Here is a 14,919-nt window from a genome sequence, read left to right on the forward strand (position 1 = left end):
TATTCTACAGTATTTGTCCTAATGAAAGCCACAGAACTTCTGCTTTCTAGCATACACTTTTAAGAGTGTCCACTAATGGTCAAGACTCGGTTATTTCATGTAATGTAAGTGCACAGATGAAAAACGTGACCAGTGGTGAAATATGAGTAGTCAGTAATTTGCAGTGATAGGCCAGTGGTCAGCTGTAATCACATTGTGTGGTAGAGCCAAAATGTGATTTGAGACAGATGTAGACAGAGCTGGTCTGAATATGGACAGGACAGAAAGGAGGTGCTAAGGAAAAAAAACATAATGGGACATGAAGTCTCATGGAGGATAATTAATGTGACATTTTCCTGACATTTAAATGGAGGTGCAGTTCAGAAGACTGGATTGAGGGAAGGAGGGACAAAGAGTACAGGAAGGGAAATGGAAGAAGCGCTGAGAGTCAAAAAGAGTGAACAACAACAAAAGCATAGTCAGTCCATCTGGTACATTGATCATATCTCTACTGTAACTCAGAAAAAATCCCAGTTTTGAATGAACACCTGCACTATTGAATTTATATGTTCTTCCATATTAATAGGTTTTTCCAGATAAGTTTTGCTATGTTGGGCATACTATCTTGATCCTAAGGGACCACAGGTGCAAAAAACCTGAACATATAAAGACAACCCTGGGAGAGATTGCACAAATGCATCAAGCTGTTAGGATAGTTCCTGTAAAATGCTAATTCAATATATATATATATTTTTTTAACAAATACCCTACACATTAATCCCACTGCCAAAGAGCTTAACTCTGATGTGATTTCCTCTCCAACAGCAGTAATGAGAATTGCACTTTTTAAATTTGCCCTTTTAAGCTAATTGCCAGGTTATAAATGTGCCAACCCTCCAACAGATATGTGGACGTTGCGATTTTATCTTGGCAGAGAACATGATTTGACAGGGAATCAGGCCTAATGGTATTAGGAAATGACATTATTGGATGCAAGTGTCTTGAAAGAAAAGGGGGGAAAAGCCTCATCCTTAATTTTGATCAAGACTAACCACAGGCAGGCACTGCAGAAGCTGGGCAGTGCTAAAGGGTATGACAATAAAATCTCATAAATTAATCATTAAAATCTGAGATAGTCAGACAGAGCTATATTCCCATAGCCATAGAACCTTATCCTTGCGAAAGCTTGTAAAGCTTTTGCTTTATTCACGAGTTTGTATTTACTGTGGTAAGGAGTCTTGCGTGTGCGTATACATGTGCGTGTGTATGCGTGTGCGCGTGTATGCATGTGTGTGTGCGCATTTGTGTATGCTTGTGTATCTGTGTATCAGTCTGATGTTGATTACTACACACACGCACACACACTTGTACTGTACTAGGCTCCCACTCTCATAGCTACCTTGGCTGCTACAGAAGAGCCGGGCTTCTCCAACAGGTCCCACAGTTTCTTGCGCTTCTCTGAGCAGCATGCGTTATCCAACTCCTCGCCCTCGCGCTCCTTCAGTGTGTCAGCCTCGCGCCGCAGCTCCTCATTCATCTGCTCCTTTTTCTGGTGGTAGCGCGCCTGGCAGCATGACTCCAGGTAGATCTCGTCCACGCCCCAGTAGTCAAGCTCCTGGCTGAACGACAGCGCGCACATCTCCTCCATCATGTGCAGCTTTCCCGTGCGGTAGAAGTTCAGGATGGACGTGAACGCGCCCGGATGCCGGTCAAAGAAGTACTCGTTCTCGTCCAGGTTATAGTCGTCACAAATATCCATGAGCGCCTCATGCGTCGTGCACGCGCGAAGCTTGCCCAGGCGCGTGCGCGGCAGGCGCTCCAGCGTGCGCCAAAGCACCTCGTGCGGCAAGCCGCCCACGTTCAGACGCACACGCCGGTAACACGACATACTCCGGATGATGTCCACCGGCTCCGGAGGTAGAGAGGCCGCCGACCGAGAGCCTGTTTTACTGATCATGGCGGATGGTCTCTCCATTGTCTATTTATTTTCTTTAATTCGGCCGCAGTTTCGTAGGCTATGGCTTACTCCAGGCGGGCCCCGGAACCTGCGTTACCTCTCGATGTCGGAGCCGCTTTCTTCCATCGCTGGAATGAAAAAGAGAGATACGTCACACAGTTACTACACGTTTGCTGCTATGATTCAAGAACAAATGGTCAGGAATTTACAAAAAAAATTAAAAATAAATAATAATAAAAACAAACCCATAAGTACACATGCACTTCACCCACAGCAGTGAAAGCCATCTACGCGTCTGAATGGAAAGATGCTCGAGATGAATAAGCGTCATAGGCGCGGTGCTGAAAATACCCATGCACTATTGTGCATTACTTTCTGGCGGTAGGGTACAGCTTGTGGTTTTATGTGGGTTTTAAGTTTGAAGGGAATTTATAGTCGCCACAACCTGCGGGGGTTTATTAGACAAGGCAGATACTCAGAGCACACGTGTTGATATTCAGTATCAAAAACAAGCCGTCTCCTTTGAGGACCTGTCTGGTATTCAGTAGCCTACTGTATGACCAAAAAGAGTGGTGGATTTCTGCTTCAGCGTGGTTTAGGCGAAAATATAACGTCCCAGACACAATCATTTGTTGCTAAATAGTTGAAGGCAGATGTGCGCTCGCGCTGCCTCACCGCTGGCACAGCACGGTCCATACAGCCTCTAAAACCGGGAGGAAATAATCCTGGTGAGAAAAACATACGCGTCTCACCTATGCGCTCATTTTAGGCTAATTTGATGGAGCTACGACACAAATCCCCCCTATAGTATAATTGGTCAGCCTAATTTTGTTGAATTCACAAAGAAATTCGCTCGCTCGCTCGCTCGTGTGTTTTGAGCGGCATCAATAAAAATACAATTTTAAACACGTTTTCTTATTGTATTCGATCTTATTCAAATTGCGTTATTTAGAAAGACATCAGCAAGTCGATCAAACCAAAGTGCGCATGGAAACAAATGTGCTCACTAAAGTAGACCAATGCCCAATGACCAACGTTGAAACAGCAGGTCTTTGATTTGTACATATGTTTGGGGATTATTGTTTTTTTTTTTTTTTTTGCTGGCGACATATCTAATAATAATAATAATAATAATAATAATAATAATAATAATAATAATAATAAACAATAATGGCTAGAAATTCTTCACAAAACATACCTCAGTAGCTGGAGGCTGAGAATGATGGAAAGCCAATAAATGAGAAGGAAAACAGGAGGAGCGTCACTGCTTTACTCCCATGTCTAGTGTGAAATTAAACCCATGCGGAGGACCGCTATCCTCCAGTCTGGGCATATTTGGCTGCTCTCTACAAATCGCCGGTGTTTTTAATAGGAAGCGGAATAAATCAACAAGTCCAGTGGTAAATCTGTGTAGCTGATTTCGCGGCAGCGGTTTCGGTGTGCGGAAGGCTGGATCTGAGATTAACCCTTCACTGTCCTGCAGAGAGTCTTCCTCCCTCCTGCGCCACGGCCCACTGACCTCGGGCAAAATGGCGAACTGCATCTTTACACTGGCTCGTCCATTTCTGGGATGAAAAGCACTGTTGATATTATTTGACCCAGTAAATGGTCTATTATTGAACGAGGGGAATGAATCCTATAGTGCTGAATTCAGACACAAACAACTCCAGTGTTCGTCTGTGTAGAGCTGGACTTGGCCTACATGCACTCTGTAGGTGTTCATAACGTATTACTTTATCACAGTTTACTTTTGTAGTCTCTTCTCTCTCTCTCTCTCTCTCTCTCTCTCTCTCTCTCTCTTTGGCACAGCACACAATTGTGCTCAAATAGGCCCATCTGTGAGTGTTGAGCTAGGATTTAAAGGTTGGCAGTTGATTTTCAGATTTCTCAGATATTTTTGCCTCACATTCCAAAACCTGTCAGTAAAATATCTGCTGAGGTGAAAACTCAAGCGCCATTGGTGACAAGCTCTGTAAACAGGAGAATTAAAAAAAAAAAAAAAAAAGATGTAGACCACCAGTGTTCAACCAACCAGGATGAGGAGGTCAGTCATGTTGCCTGTTAATTTAGACATACACTACTAGTCAAAAGTGGCGACACTTGATGGAAATGTTTCTCATGATCTTAAAAATCTTGTGGTAACATATTCATTTCTTTCATTAGAAAGCTAACATTTTATTGACAATGTTTTTTTGAATGGAAGACTTGGAGCGAAATATTCCGAAATATTCTGAAAAGCAGCCAATAAGGGTCCAGCATAGGTAAGAACTCCTTTTAATACTGTGTAAAAAAGCATCTCAGAGGGATTCCTCAAGAAATTGGTTGAGAAAATGCCAAGAATACATTTCTGGAAATTCTAGGCAAATAGGATGCCTACTTTGAAGATGCTAAAATACTAAATTATTTTGATTTATTTTGGACTTTTTAATCACAACATAATTCCCATAGTTGCATTTGTGTTACTCCAGAGTTTTGATGATTTTATTATTATTCTAAAACATGGAAAAAAATAAAATAAAATAAAGAATGAGTGTGTCTAAACTTTTTACTGGTAGTGTACACCCCTTTTCACATGTGCAAATTAATACATACGTTTATGTATGTTAGGACGCTTTAAATTTGTGTCATGGATTGGGTATAATTCATACCATATGACTTTATATCAGTCCATACCAGATTTTGTGCAGTTGTTTTGTGATTGTTGTGGCCAAAAATACTCGATTTGGCTGCAGGTTTTTGTTTTGTTTTTTTCTCCAAAATTTGTGATGCAATTTGTGGAGTTTTTTGTGCTTTTTTTGCAGAAAACTACTTGAATTGGCAAAATTGCAATTGCATGAAACTGTTCTGCACGGTCTTTGGAGTGATGTTTGGTAATGAAGACCTTTAAGCTGTACTCATGTTCGATACAAATACATATACAAATACATTTCCCTGTTCACATTTTTATGCACATTTGACCTGGTTTGACATTTGATTTGACTTGCCTAGCTGAGAACCAGCTGAAGAGGGCTGTATTTAAAAAAACAAAAAACAAAAAACAAAACAAAAAAAAAAATTCACCCAAATTTCCAGCTTTTAACAAATTTTCAGGGAAAAGTTAAGGTTTTCTTGGTGAATCTAAAATGTTTGCAATAATCCTTGCTGAAGGATTGCATAATAAAAATGTACTCAATTACAATTATTACACATCAACACTAATTTAATTTTTAAAAAATGAAAAAGCACAGCACACTCAACAGTACAGAATCTTAAAAAAATTGTACATACAAATGAAGGAATTATATCCTATCTTTCGATCTATCTACCCAATCATCCATCCATTTATCTGTCTAATCTATCTATCTACCATCCACAAGCAATTCAATTATTGTTTCATTAAAATAAATTACACAGGACATAACAGTCCAAATGAATGCACAATGTTCCTGATTAAAACTTATACGTGATTAAAACTTTGTTGTTGATAATGGGAACTAATAACATCAAATTTACCTAACATAACACAAGGCAATTCATAGTTCTGATTATTGGGGGTTACCTATGCCCCTGCTTGCTTCATTTAAATAAATAACAGGTGATATAAAAACTGTACAAAAACAGTAAGAACACATAATAGCAGATGCCTTTATACAATGAAGCTACTTAATTTTAAACTGTTTTGACTACAGTTTTACATTATGTATTTTTTTTTTTAGCTTAAAGCGGATTTCCAAATCCCCATCTGGTTGGAGCACCCCAAACCCGTAACGGTTGAGGTCCACTGGTGGCATGCGTGCATTACAATCACACAGCTCCAGGTCAAACTGCGTCAGAATCATGAGCACAAACCTAGATGTAGGTTAAGAAGTTTAGAAATTAATAGTAATCAAAGAAAACATTTGGGGCAAAATTCATGGAACAGTGTTTTCATTTTCATGTATGTTGAGAAGAACTGTTAAGTAATCAAACATACAATCAGGTGGAGTAAATAGCATTGTAAACATGGTATGGACTAGAAGTGTAAATAACATTGTATAACAGTGTTGGAATATTTCATGCTTTGATTATTTCAGTTGTTTAAAGCATTTAATTAGTGTAGAAACCATGGCGGTGTCCCTTGATAATACTCACCTTTTTAAAGCACAAACAGCAAAATGACGCCCTGGACACAAACTGCTCCTTGCTCCCCATGGCATGGTACCATAATTCATCAGCAGCCCCTCCTTACAGAACTTGTTCTTCTCTGTTCCATCCGAATTTAGGAAGCGATCGAATTTGAACTTCTGAAATAACCGACAACAGATACACACAGACTCAAATGTAGCTCTTCAGAAAGCATCAGATCATGCTGAAGAAAACTGACTGCATCTCAAAAATGATGGTGAGTATCATATACAGACTCTTGATATAGTATGTTAGTGTTTGTATGTCGTAACACGTCAGAATTATTGTGGCAAAATTGATTTGGCCTTTGGGAATGTTTGAGAAATCCATGTTACTTAATATTTAATTACTAAATCATCTAAAATCATCTTCCCCCTGTATTGATCAGTAGGAAGTACAGTGATCAAGTGTGTCTTTTAAAATGAGGCCATTAAATGCTGAAGCATGCAAATTCACCACTTATAGCAGCTAATGGCCTGGCCGAAATGTCCTCTTAGTTAAAGCATCAGTGGCCCTGATGCTAAGTTGTGTTCTCTCCTTTCTACTTTTCCTGATTTTGGATTAATAACTGCTGGCCTAATCCTAGACATATCTTTAGATTTGCGCTATGGCTTTTACATGCTTAATCCATAATCCAGAACTCAATTACAGTTATGCACAACACTATTTTAAACCTTTTGGATTCACTGATTTGATTTTATGTGATTATAAAATAGGCATGGGTATGCATAGTAAAACTTTCTTTTAAAGAAGTAGTTAATTATGGAAGTAAGTTGTTCATGCTGTTAACTATAGGAATGAGAAATATTAAATTATGATCTCTATTTGTATCTAACGCTAAAGTATATTAATTACTTGTAATTAAAACCGTGATGTGCCTATTTTAACTAATCTGCTTATTTTCATTTTGTGGCCATAGGAACTGCAGGCTTTGCAGAACTCTGTTGACAAAAGATACACCACCATGCATGTCAATTACTGCTGCAATGTAGTTTTATCACAAATATTGTCTTTGAATATAAGTATAACAAAAGCATTCCTCAAATTGTATAGCTAATGGCTGAAGAACATCCATTTCTATAGTCTGATGTACTTTTTAAATATGTCCCCCTGTTCTTCAGGTTTAAGTCTTCGAACCAAATGTTAAATCAGTGCATCATTGCCTAAGGCCATCTTAAGGTGTCAGACTAAAATTGGGTTAACATATGCTTTAGGAATTGAAAATGTTACAAAATTTTGTTTTGCTACATTTATACCACAGCACAGCTGAATTCTTGAATCTCATTGGTCAGAAGGTATGCATTATGTTTTTATAACATAGTTATAGTAGTTCCAGCTGTAACCTGAGTGATTAGATAAATATTAATGTGCTTATCCTAATGTGTTATTGTACCTACAGTAACAGCTCATACACAGGGACTTGTATGGCAGAAATGCCAAAAATCTAAGACTAATAAACTGATTTTAAAAAGTGTTTCGTTTAACAAATTAAAATGTATGAGGAGTTTATGCTTATGCTTTCTCATGAGAGAGAGAGAGAGAGAAAACAATACACTTCGCTTTGAGGTGGTAATGGCACTCCAGTTCGTGTTGTGGCACATTACACCACCCTGGTGTTATTCTTTACATAGTGCTACACCTGGAACCTGTAAACTGATCCTGTAAACTTTCATGCATTGTGGATGATAAACTGACAGACTGATTTTTTTTTCGTGACTAATGAAAACACTACTGATAAATTTATCTGACTTTGAGACGGCAGAGCAGGTTCAACTGCTAAAAAGCTAAATGATGAATTCAAAGAACCCATAGAACAGAAAACAAATGTGAACAGGACAGCAGAGTGTTGAGCTTACCTCTGGCTCATAATGGATCTGAGGATCCATTTGTGGACTGAGGAAAGGGAAGATACAAAGGCGATCTCCATGCCGTAGAACATATTCTTGGCCACTGCTTAATTTAATCATTTTGTCCTGCATTACATCTCTGGTGATGAGGGCAGCTGCTCTGAGGCGCAGCGTCTCCTTCAGAGCACTGTCTGTAGCAGCAAACACAAATTTAAAAATTCATATTATTGTATGAATATAAAAGAATGCAGACATTATTAAATAATAATATAAAAATGAGCATTTTCAGCATGCATGTTATTTTATTACTATAATATATATATTATATAAAATAATATATATATAAAATACAGCCTCAACAATTATTTATGCAAGTTTCTTGAAGGGTACAGAACAAGCTTTGTTGTTTTTAATGTGGTTAAATGTACCACCACTGAAACTTACTAAATATTGGTGTGTCCTCTCTTTTGTCCAGAGGTAGATGCTGTAGGCTGCACAGCTCTTCTTTCACTGCTTTCAGGGCCTCTGCGTGAGTGAGCAAGAAGCCCAGCAACCAGAATGCTGCAGGGCCAGCATTACACTACACACACACACACACACACACACACACACACACACACAGACTTATCAGTCTGTTTTAGAAACCAATTTTAGTTCCTCAATTTTAGTTGCTTAAGTTTGTCTTCCTTCACCATCTGAAGACCCAAATGTCACAATACATACTATCACACTTGTAATTTCCCCAAAGCTCATTTCCCTGAAAAAGTAACTCTGCATTGTTTTGTACTTTTACATTTTACTGTGTTAATTTTGTTTACATTGTCTTTCTGTTCAGCACTAGAGTAAGTATTCCAGATGAGACACTGGTAATGGGTGTGTCTTCCATTTTTGTTGGCTAAACACTGAATTCAAATAAGAGCTAAGGTTGAAAGTAGCAAACTGGGGTGATGTTAGACAACTGGTATCATAGGACTGGTCAAAAAATGTATTGAACATAAGTAATTTAAATGATTAGTCCTACTGTATTTGCATAGCATGTTCAAATGCCATTCATAATTTTGAATTCAAATGTCTTTTGTTGCCATGTCACTTGTCACTGATGCCAATTTCAAAGTAAACCTGATGTGGCTTGAGTTTTTAACGCCAGATAATCTATCAAATATGCTGCTGTCAACCCTCACAGAGCTGCACACTTCACCCTGTACTACAGTAAATGTGTAAGGCTCAGAAGAGGTTGTACACTAACAGACACAGCAAATGAAGGATAAGACCAGTCTAATAGTGGTTACTAAGAGTGTTTCAGAACATAATGTACAGGTATACCCCAGCGTCCTGCCAAAATTCCCCCATTGGCCCTTCTCTATCATGGCCCCCTAATAATCCCCATCTCTTTCCTCTCCACTAATAGCTGGTGTGTGATGGGCGTTCTGGTGCACTATGGCTGCCGTCACATAATCCAGGTGGATGCTACACACTAGTGGTGGTTGAGGTGACCCCCCCCCCCCCGCCCAATACTATGTAAAGCGCTTTGAGTGTCTAGAAAAGTGCTATATAAATGTAACTGTAACTAACTGTAAATGAACACTGAAAATGAGCAATTAAAAAAATTGTTTTAAAGAACAGCATGTGCAGTAAGTGATCTTTTGAGCTTGAACATGGAGTATTATTAAACAAAAAAGTAGGGAAATTTTTATCTACAAAACACTGGTTTCACAATTATTGGCACCCATACAATTTATATTCTGTGACACCTGCCCAAGAGAGAAAAACAGCACTGAGTGCTGTCATGTCTAACAAGTTTGGATTCAGAGTGCTCTGTGCAGAACTTTTTATGCTCCTTTATAGTCATAGGTTTGCATTTCTTTAACCATTTATGTGTTGATTTGGTTAATCATCTTCTTGAAAGCTCTATCTGTGGCCAAATCCAAATCTCCTGGCAGAGGCCGTCAGGTTTAGGCATAAAATATCCTGTTACTCTGAATCACGAGTCACAAAACAGACCCAAAGCAACACTGATCTACATTTACAGTGCATTTCAGGTGATTTTCCTTGTATGTAGTCCTGATGCTCTCAGGAAGGGCTTCTTTCTAGAATGTTCTAAACATTAATTAAAGAATAACAATTTGTTTGCATTCATTTAAAATATCCACTGGGGTGTCAATAATTTTGGCACATATAGTTTTGAGAGAACATCAAAAATTCTAAAGACAATTACTTTTTTGTTAGAACAAAGATATATAGTTTCTCCTGTTGTTTGAGATGAAACTTTGAAATATTGTGTGTAATGTTTATTTCTTCCAATAATTTTACTATTAAAAGTGTAAGATGCTTTAAAATCTAATTGAGTACTATCAGTTCTTTTCTGCACATCACTGTTTGATGTTGAATGCTGTGTGATTGGGGTAATAGCATATCAGGTGTACTTTTCGCTGTTCACATGTTCTCTGAGTCTGACACACACATACACACACACACACACACACACACACACAGACACACAGACACACAGACACACAGACACACAGAGGTATTCTTGGGCAAATGAATTGAGGCCAGGAATTTCCTTATCTTTTCTAGATTTTTTAAAATTTATTTACTTGTTTGTTTCGGTGTTGCACAAATAAAATGGAGGGATTAGGGGAAAATTTCCATTATTCCACTATGAATTTGGTAGTCACGAGAACCGATACTTTGCTACCAAGTCGGTACCAACATGCTTAAAACGTGACGGTACTAGTTTATCTGCAGTTGCGCAAGTACCGTAGGTACCGAGGTTGCAATTCCTCCGGAACTGAAGGGGGCAGCAAATACGTGTAAGTGTATTAGTCGGTCCACAAGTGGTGAAGAAGAAGAAGGATGCCTACAAGCACACGGGCAACACTACAGAAGATTAGCTTAGCTTAACAATCTTAGCTCTGCCCCGACTCGTTGAGAGGAAAACAGAGGAAAGCTAGTATCGGTTTCCGGTGTGCAACCGATACTATCGTTCATTTCAAACAAAGTGAGGAAACACCTGGAATTTGGCGAAGCACCTGAGAGACGGTCCTATATTATGTTTGTTTGAGGCAGCTGGCATTGTGGCCGTGAAACTAGCTAAAGTTATGCTACATGTAATGTTAGTGATAGCCTGTTATTTGTTAATGACGCTAAAGAACTGCAATGTTATAAACTACCTCGTAATGGGCCACCCTGCATCGCCATTCAGCCCGTGTCCTGTCAGCTAAATGTAGCCTAAAGCTCACAAATAATTATACAAATGTTCATGCTTTTAATACATTTTTTTGGCCTGCCACCATATCACTGAATTTAAACTTGTGAATTTGTACTTTTTGTGGTATCGGTACCAACTACTAGATTTTTGGTTTTGTGACATCCCTAATGTGCACATGTGAGAAACACCACATTGACGCTGCTCACCTGTGTAACCCACAGTTGAAGAAGCATGGCTCGCCTCTGGGTCTGTCTGTCTATGCCCTGCTCTTTTAGGTGCTGTAAGTAGGTCTGCATCCATGACTGGGCCACTGTTCCCGTGAAAAACCAGTCTGGACACAAGAGTTCCCATAGCCGCTTTCGTGCTGAGCTGGCAATTTTCAACTCATCTAACATGCAGTCACACATGCACAAACACACACAAACACTGAGGTGAAGTTTAGTATATCATGTTTCAGAAAAGGAAAAGCTTTAATTCTTACTTTATGTTCCTTCATTCAAATAATTATGAGAATGACAAGAGTTCTAGGTTCTTTCTTTTCCTTCTTAATAATACCTCTATGTGCAGAACGTCGTGCCAGTTTTGGTAAAATCTTGTCAAAGCGCCGAAACTCCTCATAAACCTCAGTGAATTCAGCACTGTTATTATTTTCTGTGCTAAATAGGGTATGATAACCGGCCCTAAAGAGAGAGGGAGAAAGAGAGCTGAATATTGAAACATCACCCTGAAAGTATTTTCAGCCCAAGTAGTTTCACAACGAATGTGGTTGCTAGTGCCACGACAGCGGTACTAATCTTTAATGGTCTGGCGACCTAAAACAACCGTGTGTCTAGATACACAGACACACCCTGCAAATTATTAAGCTAACACTCATGATTTCTCAGGTATTGTTTGTAGGCAGAATATAGAGGTTCCCACACTTCTATCTTGATTGCATAATACTGTAAATGCTAACATACTTGAAGAGCAAGCTGTAACAGAAGTCAAAAAGTCTGTCTTTTTTCCATTCTGTTGGGTTCTGTGGATTTACAGATGCCATGAGCAATTGGAGGTTGTTTTGCATTGAGCTGCAGAGTCGAGATAGACTGCTGCCCTTAAAGTATCTAAAAACACACACACAAAAACCACATTGTTATAACCTCATTAACTGTCATTGATTTACAAGAAATTGCAAGCTTGGCAGTTACTAAGAACTGTTGTAGGTGCTACAATCTTCTGCAATAAGTATCAGGTCTCCAACACACTGTTCATTTTAATGAACTTTATAAAAATAATTAAGTTATTTTATTAAAATTTGTATGTTTTGAGACTTGGTTAGTGATATATATATATATATATATATATATATATATATATATATATATATATATATATATATATATATATATATATATATATATATATATATATATATATATACACACACATATATACATATATATATATATATATATACACACACATATATACATATATATATATATATATATATATATATATATATATATATAAATGCATAAGGAAATGTTGAATCTAATTTATTCTCAAACACTTACTGGTCCACTCTGATTCTCTCAGATACCGGGTCATGATTAAACAACTGAAGGTTGAAGATTCTGTCCATTAAAATTTGGCTATAGTGTGTCAGACTGAGGGATTGGGTGTCTGCGAGCACTGCATCATAGCAATTGGAATCCAGTAGTACAGTCACATAACGTCCTGCCACACATACCTGTAGATCAAATCAGAACAGAACAAGTTTCTTAAGTAATCACATAGAAAGAGTGACACATCAATAAACCCAGCAAGCTACATTGTTTCAGTTTCAGTGTACTCTGTGACAGAAACTATGACAGAAACATGATGTAATCTCTTAGTAATGCAGCTGACACTGAGCAACATCAATGTTTCACATGACTACCCACAACACAATTACAGCAATGAAACTGCAACTAGAAAAAACCTGAAAAGTTGGTTAAGTCTGAGATGTAAAGTGATAGTGTTTCTTAAATCAGATAATGTAATGAGGTATTTCTCGCTGAATTCTCACAAGTTGCAACAATCATAATGATTCATTCGCTCTCTGACATATACAATGATGAACTCAAGCATTGTGCAGTGGATAATTTGATCGTGAACACCAGAGAGGACAGAAAAGTACAGCCATTAGTAGTTTACAAAATAAACAATATACATATGGCTGGCAGAAACTTACTGTAAAAATGTCTCCATGCTTCTCCTTCATCTGTAATAAGAACTTGGCAGCATCTTTGCCAAATTCAAGGGCATGACCGAGCCAAGGAACACTGCCTTTATCCAATGGGGGCTCATTTCTTTGCCTTCAGAAAGAACAAACTATTTGAAATACAATAACCTATAAATAGCATTTTAAAAAAATCTATAATACCATCACAATATAGTATCAAAATACCCTGCTGAAAAAAAAACCCAACAGAAACCATAACAGAAATTCGAATGGTTTCCACTTCCATTACAAAGGATCAGCTAACCATTAAAACCATTACCATTATTGGTCTTTAACAGTATCCACTAGATGCCACCAGTAGAAGGCAACAATTATCAGTAGAAACCCACAGGGACCATTACAGGTTCCACTAAAACCAATACAATTCCCATTATAACCATTAAACCATTACCATTATTGGTCTTTATCGGTATCCACTAGATGCCACCAGTAGAAGGCAACAATTATCAGTAGAAACCCGCAGGGACCATTACAGGTTCCACTAAAACCAATACAATTCCCATTATAACCATTAAACCATTACCATTATTGGTCTTTATCGGTATCCACTAGATGCCACCAGTAGAAGGCAACAATTATCAGTAGAAACCCGCAGGGACCATTACAGTTTCCACTAAAACCAATACAATTCCCATTATAACCATTAAAACCATTACAGATTCTATGAGGGGTTCTATTCTATAAGGATTTTGTTTTTTTCAGCAGAGTAGTGCGCCACAGGTACTTTAAGTTCGGTGCAAATCGGCATCTTACAAAATAACACGCGACACTATCTACAGAACAGTATTATGTGGTGTTGTATGTATCTCTAAACTCATGCAACTCAGTAAACCTAAACACCAGACCGCTGAGCGCGTGAAGTTAGTAACCTCTACCTCACAGACTCACCTCTTGCGCCTAGTGCAGAATAAAAAGACAGCGGAAAGAACTCCGATTAGCACCAGCACCAGTGCCCACGCCATTCCGTAAAGGTCTCACAGTGTCTCCCCTGTGCCAGTAAAGTGAGAATGTTTGCATGCAGCATACAATCGCTTTTAAACCGCAGGCAGTTTAAATGTTGCACACGGCACTCATGATTACGAAATTAAAGCCTGAACGCTAGAAGTGGGCGGGGCTCTCGGTCACAGGTTCCTCGTCGTGGTAACAGAGACACGAAGGTGACACATGGAACGAAACTAATGAAATCTCACTTTTAAACAACTAAAAAAAGGAAAGAGTTTCCTGTAATTGATCTCATTTTGTAATCTAAATGAGAGGATCTTATATTTTAAAAATATAGATCTAAATACGATATTAAAATACATAGACCAATAGTTTATTTCATCACTATTCATATTCATATGACACATTTTGCTGATTCAAACCATTATATTTATGATTTGTCCCTTTTTAACCCCCCCAACATACACATAGAACCCAAAGCAGTGACATATGATAAAATGTAGAACTCACTTTCCCTAGTTATATTATATTATATTATATTATATTATATTATATTATATTATATTATATTATA

At 38.1% G+C, this 14,919-nt stretch overlaps 2 protein-coding genes across 2 annotated transcripts in view; both read right to left on the minus strand.

Moving 5' to 3' along the window:
- The window catches only part of kcnb1 (potassium voltage-gated channel, Shab-related subfamily, member 1), a 36,990-nt gene extending 34,805 nt beyond the window's left edge, over positions 1-2,185 (minus strand). Inside the window, exon 1 of the mRNA XM_017480376.3 lies at positions 1,379-2,185. Coding sequence (XP_017335865.1) covers positions 1,379-1,954 — 576 coding nt within the window. The 5' untranslated portion in view covers positions 1,955-2,185. The remainder of the gene's footprint in view (positions 1-1,378) is intronic.
- A 2,929-nt stretch (positions 2,186-5,114) lies between these two features.
- On the minus strand, positions 5,115-14,491 carry ptgis (prostaglandin I2 (prostacyclin) synthase). The gene is made up of 10 exons (XM_017480375.3): positions 14,292-14,491; positions 13,353-13,476; positions 12,694-12,869; positions 12,097-12,240; positions 11,693-11,817; positions 11,344-11,525; positions 8,371-8,506; positions 7,936-8,117; positions 6,047-6,198; positions 5,115-5,764 (listed from the first exon to the last, which is right to left on the minus strand). Exons 1-10 carry the CDS (start codon positions 14,363-14,365, stop codon positions 5,599-5,601), a joined length of 1,461 nt encoding a protein of 486 aa, XP_017335864.2. The 5' UTR covers positions 14,366-14,491; the 3' UTR covers positions 5,115-5,598.
- Between the last annotated feature and the right edge of the window lie 428 nt (positions 14,492-14,919).

Source organism: Ictalurus punctatus, chromosome 11, assembly GCF_001660625.3.
Source record: "Ictalurus punctatus breed USDA103 chromosome 11, Coco_2.0, whole genome shotgun sequence".
Taxonomy (NCBI): Eukaryota; Metazoa; Chordata; class Actinopteri; order Siluriformes; family Ictaluridae; genus Ictalurus; species Ictalurus punctatus.